Raw genomic sequence first — 14,357 nt, forward strand, 5'->3', positions numbered from 1 at the left:
ACAACATAATATGTTACACTAATTGGTCAAATGTAGTTACTCTGATTAAATATAATGTTCGTTATAATCCTTTCAAGATTTTCCCAATTTATTTGGAGCACCCTTTATATGATTTATAGACATCAAACTTATATAATATACATATTTTGATAGGATTTATTTTGAATTTAGCTGAACAAAATTTCAGGAAAAGTATAACAATTAGTGTTTGTCAGTCCTTATTTAGGGCTGAAAACTTCAGTCCCGTCCAGTTCTGTTCTGTATATAATTCCTAAAACCTATGAAGTTTGCTCCTTTATGACGTCACTTACCTTTTTTTTTTTTTTTTTTTTAAATCAGTTCTAGTACTGGCAGTCCGAAGGACAGGTATCAAGGACTGATATGACCAGTCCAGAGACTGCACTAAACAGACTGGACCGAATAAATAAGGAATGAAAAAACATTATTTATAATTACTAGTATAATTTTTACTATTTCAGATGATTATAGACGAAACGATGATGTAGCACAATATTTCTTTTGAAACAACTATGTAATTTGAGTGGTGTATCCTAATTTGTTTCGAAGTTGTAATCTAATGAGTTTTTAACAGTGAACTTGACTTTTGACCTTTAATCTTGACCACTCTAAATTGTATAACCTCTTATTTTAAATATATATAATCTTTCTACAAAATTTTATCCAAATGGGACATTAACTTTTTTTCCTCATCTACCTTATAAAAAAAAACGAGAGGAAAATTTACATGAATTCCATTCAACTTCGTTAGTGGAGTTAAATCTATTCTTTTTTCACCCTCCTCACGTTTTGATAAGCTATTTATACAGCTTCATGTCTTGTAGCATACCACATTATGAAGCGATAATTTGCCCTACACTTTAATAGCCGTTGTTATATAGAGATGTTCATTTTATTTCTTTATGGAAATGAGGGAGTTATGATGCATTGTCTAGTTATGCAGGCAGATACGTAAATGTATAACATGTACAATAATAAAACAGATACATGAAATATATAGCTTGCGCACCCAGTTAACTATACAAGGTGCGCAAGCTATCTATGCCACCACTTTGGCGCGCTCTCTGGGGCAAGTACTTATGCACCTGATTTTTTGTTTGTTAGATAGTTTCTTCAAACCTACACCAGTTGAAAACAAATTGAACCCAATGACAAATTTGCTGGAAAAGGCACGGAGTCCTCTTTGGAATCTGTGTCGGAAGCGACAACATAATAATTGCTTGAACTCTGCAACTCAATGAGACGTTCATTCATAGGAGGGGATTTTATGCCTCTAAAGGTAACTTTGAGGAAACAGTAATGTGGGCTGAGGTCCATGTTGGAATTACTATGTCAAGACACCGGATTGCGTGGCCATAATCTAGCAAATCGTCAATGAGGACCTAGAGAAGTCCATCAGGAAAATAGGTAGATAATTTTGGCCAGACAGAGCTCTAGATCGACATCGTTGGCAAAGAGAGGCATTAGGTGTGGCAGCAGGACTCAGCTTCCTGTGACACCTCGAAAAGAGGCTCAAATGGTACCAAAACAATCTGAAGATTTCATCTAGCCGGACTTTTGGCATAAAATACGTCAGATCAGAATCTCATGAATTTTTTTTGAGGGGTGCGATCTAACGACAAACAAACCCCTGCAACACCAAATAGGAATTCCAGGATCTGTCCAGGGAAAAATTGGCGAAGGTCTTCTCGCACATTTGACGTTGTATAGAGGATGAAGTTGATTTTACTGAATAAAGTGAATTAGAACCCACAAGCTTTCATAATCTGATTTCCTTTTTTTAATCTAACAACAGGTTGAATATAAAATTTGAAAAAAAAAAATCATTATCAAGACACAGAATGCTTGTGCAGTGTGCACCCTGTATATATGTATGTATACAGGAATAAAAAATGGTGTCTATATAGTCTATAAAGAACAGAAATTGGAGCTCTTAATAATGTCTATAATAGCGGAAGAAGTACATAGTACGAAGTGTTTGTAGATATTAACATATCCAGGGAGGTTATTCCATTAGTAGTCATTGTAAATATTTACATAATACAGAAGATATGATTAATAATTATTAATGGAAATGTTTATATGGGTAAATCACAAATGTGATGAATAATTGTTATTAATAGTATCATTCGTCGTTCAGTCAAGTGCAGTTCTAAATCCTCTATCACTTCCCTTCAAATTGGAGGTGTACTGATGCATGAGAATCGGCTCAATAATGAAGAAGCCAATGGGGTTTACTTAATTATAAAGATTATCAACCCCATAAATGATTCTAATTTTATTATCTCAAATGATCAACCAACAAAAGGAAGTGAGGATCATAGCATAGACTTACCTAGGTTTAATACTAGGGCCGCCTCCTACATGTAGGGACTCCAGATAAAATTAGTTGTTCTTTAGTTTATATTTTAATATACATAAAATAACTAGTGCAATAATAATAGACTTACATAACAAAATGCAAGTCTATCCATTGAAAATGATAGTCTATTTAGTAATGCAGGCCATATATATGAGTTAATTTGAAATTAAAATTATTAAGTTTCTCAATAATTTTAATTTCAAATGATTTTACAACTAATTATAATTGTATTAATTATATATTTTCTTGACAAGTCATAATTAATAAAAGTTAAGGATTAAAAAAAGTAAATAATTTTGAAATTTGCTTATGTATTTCCTGTATACATAATATGAATAAGAAATCATTATACAAATCATTCATAAAGATGGTATCAGAATCAGTTGACATTTTTGGAATCAGTACATCTCTACTTCAAATACCGGGAAATCTGAATACTTACTAATTTAATTATTAATGAAGGTTGAGTGATTGAAATTAATTCATATTTTGTTATATTAAAGCATAAAAATTAGTTATAAAACATAACAAACCTGAGGTCTTTCGCTTACGTACAAGTCAAGAAAGTTATAGTTGAACGTGATTGACAAATTGCCATTCGTCTCCAGGACCACTGTCTGCGCCATTAGGAATTCAAAAATGTTAGAGAGGAAGAAGGACTCTGTCAAAAGGCCAAACTGGACCTGGAAGACTGAAAGAAAACACCCAAGGCCAATCCCCTCAAGTCCATGAGAATTCATAGAAGAGATCTTAGGGTTTCACACCATAAGATCCAGATAGCATTAAAATTGTGGGTTGAAAGAGCCTTGTAAGGGTGGAGAGGCCACTTTTGATACTAGCAATAAACGAAAGTCATCTTTTCTCTTAGCCATAACTAGCTTTTTGTAAGATTTTAATATAGAATAAATGGCCGGAGGACTTAACTTTTACAAAAAGAAATTCGTCAAGAAGACCCATGTCTCTAAACTACTGTCCCTCCTATCTGACAGAAGTATTTTTTTCCTTTCGTCCACTTTGCAGACAGGGCTCTCCTGTTCAGACCCTTGAACAATCCTGGATTTCCTTTTTATTTTTATTTTTGTTAATTAACTCTTTCTATGATAAATAAAAAAGGGTCGGGAGGTAAAAAATTAATGTTAACACTGCAACAACAGAATGAACAAAAAAAGACAAAAAACACATACAGAACAGTTGTTTTTCCTTTTCTAATTTCAAAGACTTGTGCTTTTTCTCCACAAAAATCTCATCCCGTGTAAAATGATGTCAAAAAAAGTTTTTTATATTAAGCCCATATAGAGTTCAGAAATAGTTCATTTGGGGTCACTGAACCATATACCATGATAAAAGACGGTTTAACGAAACCTCAAAAATGGACGGTGATTTCTAAAAACCCTATAGTTAAATATAAACTACTTATGAATCTTTGCAAAGCCTTTAAAATCAATTAGAAAACACTTTATTTAAATTATTTTATGTATATATTATATACATAATCGTTCATTGTCTAAATATTTAAATAACACAATTAAAAATATCATTTCCATCTAAAAAGATTTTTACATAATCTACACCAGAGTGAATGAATAAAATCGGATTATACTTGATTTAGATACTCAATACATGTGCAATCAAACATCATTATATTCGAAAAATTTTAAATTTTTACATGGGGCGAGTTCTATTCAACAACCAACACGATTATTTATATGGAGTTTCTGCTAAAACCAATCATCCAATTTTAATAAAAAAAAACAATGCAAAATAAAAGCGAAATATTTTTTATTGCTATTCAATATAATCCCTTTTAGCATCAATAATGGCTTTTGTTCGACCTCAGGAACGGGAGCAGGTCTTGATGAGTTTCTTTTGACAGATTCCAGAATTACTCCCGGATCCTGAACATCATCTCAGCTTTTGTGTTGCAGGAGGATCTGTTGTTATATTGCTCAACTTTACCCCACACAATGAAGTCCTTGAAATTGAGGTCCAATGAGCTTGAAGGCCAAATACTGGGTCCAACAAAGTAAAACCAAATTCTGACAACAACGTCAACGTTTTCTATGCCCAGTTTATGGAGTCGACTTTTGCTGTAACCTCCAGACTCTTCCGGTTCTTTGCTAACTCTCCATGTTTAAGATGTATGCAATCTCAAAATTAGGTTCCAGTACGGATTGTAACAAGGACACTCTGCCTTTTCCACGATTGTGGAATGAATACTTCGTTTATCGATGCTCTTTTTGTAAGTAACGCCAAAAACTTCTGGTTAGCCTCTAAAAAAAGAGGTAACATCCCACTTGGACATGCACAGCTGTTGTATGTTTCTGAAATTCGTTGTTAAACAACGGTGCACTCAGTATACTACTCCAATATTCAAACTTATACGTTCTACAATTGCAATATTAATAAATAGTTTATGTTTGTACTTATATGAAATAATTTCAAATTTGGAGGATTGCATACAATGACTTAAACATTTATGCATCAATGTAAAATATACACAGCTCTATGTTTACATGTTTGTAAAGGAATTAAAAGTATTCATGCTTTGGATTGATACGGAGTGATGCTGTAGTCTTGTGATATTCAGAATATATGATGATTATTTTTACAAACTTGTCAATTAGCAATTTAAATAATTGAATAAATGCTGTAAGATGATCCAGGGTGGAATTTCCTTTCATGATCGTAAAAAAAGAAAGTTGTTTTATATCAGCTGATTGACGTAATAATAACGGAGTTCGTAGAATACATTTTTGTTTGAGCCGTAACTATGAATGGGCACGTACAAGAATCTGAGAGATAAACCATAATAACTGGGTAAAGTGCGGAATGATCAATGTGGGAGATTGGAGAGTTATTTCCTAAAATATATTCAAGAACTACAAACGAGTTTAGAAAAAGTCCCTACAGGATGGTGGTAATCCTTATGAGTTTGATGTGAATAACAAGGAGGAAATGCCGTCGTCATATACATTGAAACGATATAGGCATTCAAATTCAGGGCATCGTCAATACAAATCCGGGACTGTCCTTGAGGGCCATAACTCTGGGATATTGAGGTCTCTGACTTCTTAGTAAGGAAGCCCTTGATGGATCAGATAGCCAGGAGAGAGCCATACATTTTCAAACAAGATGGTGCCCCAGCCCACAACTCTGGGAATAGGATGTCTGGGCCTTTCCTCCGTCAATGTTAATTACCTCGACTGCTTTATATGAGAACGGCACTAATAAGATTCCCTAATAATAAGAAGTCTTTCATCGCCTCCTTCATGAGTCTGTACAGTGTACACCAATATCCCGAGGGAAAACGTTGAGAACGCTATGTACGGTACCAATCGGAAGGAATAGTGACTCAAGATGGAAATTTTATCCGTTAAATCGAAACAATACATATTAATAAATATCCTCTGAAAATTTCAAGTGCCTATCATTATTTTTATTGGAAATATGTAGAGTATTATAAATGTTTGAAACCGGTCTCAGTAGTAATCGCACCCTGTATATTACGGCAATATCCGCATAAAAAATTAAACTGTATATACTTTTTTCGTATTGGTTGGATGTAAAAAACACTTTAAGGAAAGATTTTAAGTTATGTTCACTCAGTCATAAACCCTCGATCCAAAAATGACTTTTAAAGAGCGTAATGAGAATATAACCGTAAAATTTCACTACAAGAATCCCATCCCTAACAAAGACAATTTTAACACTATGTAATAAACTGTCTAAGTTTGGATTTTTGATGGATTAGTTTTTAAAAACTCATAATTTTTTTTTTTTTTTGAAAAAAATTTACTTGTTTGGTTTCTATCATTATAATGTCGCTATTAGTTGACAAATTTGACATTCTAACAATTTATCTAAGTAAAACTAACAAAAATTGGCTTTAACTTTACTTTTGCTCACAGATATATCGTTCGAACTCTAACGTAGGACTTGAGTCATCAAATTATAAACTGACCTTGGCTATAATGCTATGTATAAGAGGTTTCATAAAAAAGAAACCTTGTTTTGTAATTCAAATTCAATTCCTATTTGCTTCTTAAATTTGCAACAGTTGCACAAGTTGTTTGTTTTTTTACCGTCTTTTGGTGTGATCTTCGTTTAGAGAACTTAGGGAAAAATATTTTAGAATAATATTAAATCTATCAAAAGGTGTTAAATAACTACCCCTATTTTTTTTAATTTTTTTTTTCAATAATAATAAAATTGCATAGTACATCAAAAGATGTCTAACCTTTTTATCTGTCAAAAACAACCCAAGAATACAAAACGGCTGATATTTTCAATATACGTTGTAGACATGTGTACTAATATAATTTAAAAAAAATTTATGAATCGAATAAGAATTGAACTCAATATGATAAAAAAACGATTTCAATTGATCATAATATTAAAGGTACTATATACATTATTCTTCTTCCGAGGATATTGTTGAAAGTTAATCTATTGCAAGATCTCCCAAACTCAAAAATAAATTTGTTTATACCACATACTCGTAATGTGTGTGTTTCACAATCATTATATAAGATTTGAAAATTTCAAATAGACCGATTTAATAAAAATGAAATTTAAATTTAAAACCCGTTTAAAAAATAGTGGGGAAATAATAACTTTTTATCTATATATGTTTGCCCATATCCAAAAAAGTAAATATTGACATTAATACATGTTAAACTATATCTCCTTTTTTTCAAAAACGCTATGAGTATTTTTTAAACATCTCAAATACATATATTTTGAGGAACAAATTATTAGACTTTTTATATTTTTTATATTATAATAATATTATTATAATGTAATTTTTATAGTTTATTGTTACTTAGCCCTCTGTTATTGAACTGGGATATTATACAGGGTGACCCAGTAGTCTTAGAACAACTTCAACAGCCAAGGAAGTAATGGTTTCCTCCGAACTGTTGTCCCTATGGAAGCAGAAATACCCTTCCAATTGCTGTTCCTGGATCCAGAGAAGCACTTGGGACTGTTAAAATGTTCAGATAGACACGTTGATTACCCTATGCACAAACGGGAATGAAGATCAAGGGCGTCTTCAACCCGCAGGAGGTTATGCCCTCCCGGACCATCAGCAAGACCGGCTTGCGCTCGTTCATAGGAATTTTCCTCGATGCTCTGACATAGCACGTGATTTTGTGACTGTTGTAAGCCAGCTCCACGCTAAGGATATTCACGTCAGTCCAAATGATTGAAACTTGCGTAAAATAATTGAGGATTTTCAGAAAAATCTTTGCCTGGGTCTGCCTCTTGGACATTATGGCTTTGCTCCAAAGCTGCTATTTTTGTGACGATACAGCTTCATCATCAAGTCCTCCCTGAACACCCTATGCATGGTTTCTCGAGACACCCGAGCTCAATGAGCTATCATTCCCATTGAGCGCTTCTTTTTACGGTTAATCATCGACCTTGTTGCCTCGATCAACCAGGATGTCCCCATGAACCACGGGTACCCACTACTGGGTCTGTCATCGACACTCCTAGTCTTTTTGTAGTACTTTATCGTATAGTGGACCTTTGACTAGGACACTTTGAGGTCTTTCAGGGTTATGGTAATAGCCCTACAGTTTTTTCCTTCCAAATGAAACGAAATTATGGCGCTTCATATATATGATGTCGTCGTTAGAGGCTCAAGAACACCTATTAGAAAAAAAGTTTTTATTTATGATACAAATATAGAAGATGTATTAATCATAGCCAACAAACAGTATTAAATGATATACAGCCGTCTAGGAGAAATATTAATTTGAAGACTTCTGGGTCACCCTGTACACCTCCAGATTTATAAAAATGCTTCTCCTTTGAATCTATAGTTTTTCTCAATACTTTTCAGTATACTCCTCAAAAACATTATATAAAAATATATGCAATTATTAGTCTATATTGATAGTGGTTTGCTTAGAATGTATTCGTATATTTAGCAATTTTTAGTTTAGTGAATTTAATTTACTGTTTTTGTTAAAAGAAATACCTTTGCTTTTCCTTTTGATTTAATGGATTCTTCAATTTTTCAATGTATGGACTAAGGCCTATGATGGGTGAGTTATTATATTATATAATACACGCAACCTCTTTAAAAACTGAACACACTAATTTGATTCACATAATTTGGATAAAGTAATGACCATTTCATATAAATTTTTCTATAATTTATAGTTTTTACTGTAAGAATAACAAATTCTATATGGTTGGAATACACAACTCATAGTGTTAAGATTTATTTTCTTTCTCGATGACTTATATGTATACGAGTGTTTTCAGCATTTTAATTTATATTAAAGAGTGCAAAATGGGTGGAATAGTTAAAGGAAATATTACAAATTTAAATGACGCAATAATTACTATTAAACTGTTTGTCATTTAATGAAATACGTTTCATTTTTGGGGTTTATTTTTCCCCCCGTACATTGACTGCGTTATAAAAAGGATGTTCACTGAAGGAGGGTTAAAAAAAATCATGGGCGGGTGCTTAATTTATAGCTTCTTCCAAATAAAAATGTCTGAACATTTTAAAATCGTTTAGGAGAGACAAAATAAATTATTTTCCTTTCAAAAATTTATTTTATTACTAGTACATAAATTACATTGATAAAAGTCCTTACGTACAGTTTAGGATAAGTTGGACAGAGCACAATTGTAATTTCTCCCTTTTTTAAAGTTTGACCATTTAAAAAAAAATACTATTCTCTTAGAGGAGTGATATTTCATATCATGCTTACACAACAGTAACACAAAAATGTTCAGTGTATTGGGTGTTCCAATGTTATTAAAATGAAAATTTAAGAGTTTTCTTTATTATTTTTTGTAAACATCCGTTTTGAACTTTTTGACACGATAGTTTTAAAAGTGAGATTTTTAGAACAGATTAAATATTCTTAATTGGAAAATTGAAATCAAAAGATTGGATGTTACCGTTCTAGTCCATCCTGGTAAATTCAGTACCAACATTATAAGCATGCTCCCTGTCAGAAAGCAAAAGGCCTGGAGGGCTTGACTTGACTTGGAGCTGCAAATAACATTGAAGAAAAACTCCAAAGCGGTCGACCAAACAAACTAACTCCATCCTAGAGACATATAAATTTAATCCATTAATGAAAATGACTGAGATGGCTGATTATATTGTAGTTCCGAGAGAAAAAAATAAAATTCATTTATATGGACTTCAAAGAAGATTCCTTTAATGTTTACTTATAAGAGGTTTTTCAATAAGGGCGCTCACATTTTACGTTGAGAGGTTTCAAAAACTACGTAATATTTGTTATTGTTTCTTTAACTGCTGTGCTTAGAAATAATTGTAGTTTTATCATGGAGCAGTACACACTCGAGCAGCGCTTGCAAATTATTAAAATTTATTACAAAAGTGGTGAATCTTTGATCCAAACTTTAAGAGCGTTAACGTCAATTTATTGTTAACGTAGTCAACAATCAACAATTCAACGTTTGGGGAAAAAATTTGGGTTCACATACACGCTACATAATGTTCCTGTGCCATTGAGACAAAGAAATACACGAAGTGTAAGAAATATTGCTGCCGCAACTGCATCAATTCAAGATGGGCCAAATGTGTCTCTTACTCGCCGTTCTCAATCGTTGGGCATCTCTGCGATATCGTTGTGGCGAATTTTGCGAAAAGATCTTGGCCTACACCCGTATAAGATCAAGTTAACACAAGAACTGAAGCCGCTTGACCACTTCAAACGTCGGGAATTCGTAAAATGGCTCAAGGAACATTCGAAAATGATCCTGATTTTCAACGTAAAATCATCTGGAGCGATGAGGCACATTTTTGGGTCAATGGCTTTGTTAATAAGCAAAATATGCACTTTTGGACCGGAAAAAACCCCACACGTGATTCATGAGGCGCCATTACATCCCCAAAAATTATTGTTTGGTTTGGATTGCATGCTGGCGGTGTCATTGGGCCGTACTTTTTCGTCGACGATGACAATCGCCATGTTACTGTGAATGGAAATCGTTTTTATTTTTATTTTTCCAGTGATGAAAACCCATTCACTGTTGATCCTATTTATCATACGCAAAATGGTAGATATAAAACCCTTCATAAATCCTAGAGAAACGGGGCGAGAGAGAAAGCTGTTTCCTGACACTCTACACCAGGGATATCCAACCTTTTAATGGAGTGGGACAATCGGGGGGGCTTGATTTTTTTGCTCTGTTCCATAATTTGATCGAATAACCTTTTTTTTAATGTATTATGTGCATTTTACACGTTTTGATGATATTTTGACAATCTTACTAAAAAATACTACTTGAAGTGAGACTGAGTAGTGAGTTGTACTTAAGCATTAAGAGGGCCTTCGGGCCAAGAGTTTGACATCACTGCTCTAGACCGTCCGGTTGCTTACTAAGGGCATGTTTATGATGTTGCTGTTGGTGTGACCGGTGCTGACTAGAAAAACAACCTCCTTTCTTTTGGTTTCCTTTTTCCTGATAAGATTATTCAATTTGACCTAAATAGCTTACTTCACATTTAAAACTATCGACCACAACGTTTGAACGGGATATTTATAAAATGAAATGCCTACAAAAACTCTTATATTTTTATTTCAATAACATTCCAAGACTTTTAGAAGATCCCATATTTCGTCAAATTATAAATATATTTGTTAGGTACCACTAGGCTTTTCTAATGTGCATGTTTTGAACTACAATCGATCAGTTTGAGATACAAAGTATTTGTCTATTGTACATAGATACATTTGAGTTTCATTGTACATATATAAATTTCTAAGTGCGTTTCTTGTATAATATAATGTGAGTCACTCAGAGCGCTTTCTCTTCTACTTATCAAAGAAAAATTTCACATAAAATATCCTCAGTTAGCTTTTCCATCTAGAAGGAGCCGGATCACAAACATATATTTCCTTTCCCTCTAGTAGATTTAAACCATTCAATGTTTATTAGTATGACTTTTAACCAGCAGGAAGCAGAACTAAAATAATACAAGTCATTTTAATAAAAAAAGTGTAATGTTTACAAGATAAAATCTGTGATTTTGTGTCATACGAAAGGAGCTTCAAGATTACATCGATATATTCTAGACCAGGTTTGGCCGTTTTTTGGACCATCAGTACTACTCTAGTGATGGCCTCACTTGCTTTAGAAAGTGACGTTCGCAAATCTTTATTGGATCGTACAGAGGCAGAAAAGGCCTTTCGTCCATGGTGGGATACGTTGGAGGACACTCTTTTGAACACACTAATTGCTTTCGGTAATGTAGCCAGTAATAGTTTCTGTTTGCTTAATAAAAAGAGGAAATCTATTTAAAATTTGTTAATGTGTACAAGGGAAACTATACTAAACAAATAAATGTTTTTCCGAAAAGCCAAGTGCATTGAGCGATGAAGACACATTATCTTCAATAAAAATATCGTACGTTCTATTCCATTTGGTTTTAATTTATATGGGGTATCCATTTCTCATTTTTATAAACCTCACGTAATGTTCCTTGTTTCTAGTAAAAAAACAACAACTTTGAATCTAGGAATTGAAATATATATGACTATAACTTAATTATAATATACTATAGGTTTTGAGACATTTTTTATTTATATATCTAATAAACATATATATATATTAAGAGTAATTCGTGGGTACTTATTTCATAAATAGGAATAAATTGACAAGGTAACCCTGACAATTGATAAATGTTCAGAAAGAGCCAACTGAGCCAATCTGAGCTACTCAGATGTCAGGACTTTTTCTTAGATCCGGTCAAAGCTATAAACCAAGTGAAAGAGCTAAGGCTGTGTGATCAATATTTGTTCAAATATAGTTAGCAACTATTCGTCTGCTAAAAAGAATGGACTGTATTCTAATAATTATCTTTAAACGGGATCAACCGAGTGAATTCTGCAGAGAGAAGAGCAAGTTACATACATGATGATAGAGAATCATATAAAAAAGTCATCTGTGGTATCATGAAAAGCAACTTCTTGCCCGGGGAAAAACATTTCACATAGACCATTTATTTATTTAAGCAAAAATGTGAATTTCGCACGATGGTTTATAGCTTTATAACAGTTAAATGTAGTTACGATTACAAGGATCAAACATAAATCCCACTTCATATAAAACAAGGACTTACAATTGGAAGTCCGTAAAAAATCCTTAATTCACTCTCCATCCTACATAGTTTAGGTTTTGTTATTACGAATATCTTTAAAAATATATATACATATATTTCTGAGTATCAATGAAATAAAGGTTCAAAAAGGTTGTTGTTGATTTTGTCTGAAAATAAATCTGGTCATTAGGGTCTTAAGTACTAATAGTTAAACAAACAGCATTTATAAGATATAATTTTTGAATTGGGGTCAAGGGATTACTCATTAATATGAGAAATGAAACGATTTAAGTTTTTGAAGGAGTGATTAATATCCCTTCATTATTTTTATGTACGGATATATGAAATAGGAAGGATGTAATGAAATATTACTTCTTCTTAAAAGTCCTAATGATCTATTTAATAATCCTTTACTATAAATTTATTATTATATAAAAATATTTATATTATTATGAAGAAATATATATAAGATTAAATGGAAATTAAATGCCTTACAATGTTTATACAACCATATCATAGATCAAAGTTGAAATTTTAGAATGGTCTTTTGATCTGACAAATCCATTGATGAAATTTTAAAATATACACACAACCTTGTTGGAAGAATAAAATATTAGAATCAAGTGGTAACTCCAAAATTACACCATATCCTGATATTTACACCATATGATGAGATATTCTCTCATACTTTGAGGGAAAAAAGAAATTGAGTTCGTTTGGCTCCCAATAACGGTTGGGACGAGCCATTTGTTCACTCCCAAAATCTGTGGAGGCTTATAAATGATTGACTTAAAAGTACAGTGCCTTCCTTTTTTATTATCTTGGAGGACAAGGGCTCCACAGGTAGGGTTCTTGTGGAAAAGGGCGATACAAGAAGTTGAAGGTAAAAACCATCTCGAGCGTTTAGAGTGACCGACGAGAGAAATGAATAGGTTTCCGATTAAAATGCAAAAACATATTGGCAAGCTATAGCCTTAGAGGCCCCGATTGAAGAAAATGAGCTGATCACCATATATTTGCCTGAAAAAGGGAAACATAATTTGGGGTTGGTTAAGGTAGCGGATGTCTTAAATGTTTGATCTTTGAATCTATTTAGACGATCATTGAGTGTCCCTTTTTGGGGGTGGTCTCTAGTTTTGTTTTTTAGTGTGTACCCAAGAATTTTCTGTGTTGTATGTGAAAAATGACGGTTGTTGGTAAAATTGACACATTTCAAAGGGCTTTTGAGGTCTGAATTTGAGGACATGAGACCCAATTTTTCATACGTCTTTTTAGCTCTCATCGTATTTTTCTTTGTAAAAAAACAAACAAACAGATAAAGAATTGTAAACAATCTGGACTTTGATTGGTTGTAAAGATTGTTTTATGTATATAACAAGAGATCTTTTGTCTCGTTTAAGATCCAGTTATTTGTATGATTGAGGAAGTAATGGCGGACGATGAGCCTTCATTAAAGAAATGACTGGGAAAACTATAAAAATATTATTGCTGTATTTATATAAATGAGTTGCCTAAAAAAATATTGTGATAAAAAAATTAAGTTCAAAATATTTTCAAATATAACTTCATAACTTAATGAGTGAAGTTTGAACATGCAAAAACATAATTGTAGTCTTTTGTATGTATTTTGTTATAAAACCCACCATAATATAAAAAGACCACACAATAATTATTAATTTTATTAAAGACTCATTAACGCATAAACATGGAAATTTGCCTAACTTTTTAATGGAAATGTGTAAAAATTAACAAAAAGGATACGTATATTTACTTCCACTTTAGTGCATATATTTTCGCATTAAATTACACAATAGGCACAATTATTTGACATTTTATATACAAACATATAAATGCAGCAAGTGAAATTGTCATTAA

General features: G+C 32.6%; 1 protein-coding gene across 4 annotated transcripts in view; it reads left to right on the forward strand.

Annotated features, from left to right (window-relative positions):
* LOC121128531 (uncharacterized) overlaps nucleotides 1-14,357 on the forward strand; it is a 345,068-nt gene that overhangs the window by 202,988 nt on the left and 127,723 nt on the right. Inside the window, exon 1 of one of the 4 annotated variants that reach the window (XM_040724115.2) lies at nucleotides 11,231-11,627. The exons of the other annotated variants lie outside the window; for them this stretch is intronic. Within the exon in view, the coding sequence (XP_040580049.1) occupies nucleotides 11,501-11,627 (127 nt within the window). The 5' untranslated portion in view covers nucleotides 11,231-11,500. Of the gene's footprint in view, nucleotides 1-11,230; nucleotides 11,628-14,357 lie in introns of those variants that run through there. 4 annotated transcript variants of the gene reach the window in all.

Source organism: Lepeophtheirus salmonis, chromosome 13 (genome assembly GCF_016086655.4).
Source record: "Lepeophtheirus salmonis chromosome 13, UVic_Lsal_1.4, whole genome shotgun sequence".
NCBI classification, from domain to species: Eukaryota; Metazoa; Arthropoda; class Copepoda; order Siphonostomatoida; family Caligidae; genus Lepeophtheirus; species Lepeophtheirus salmonis.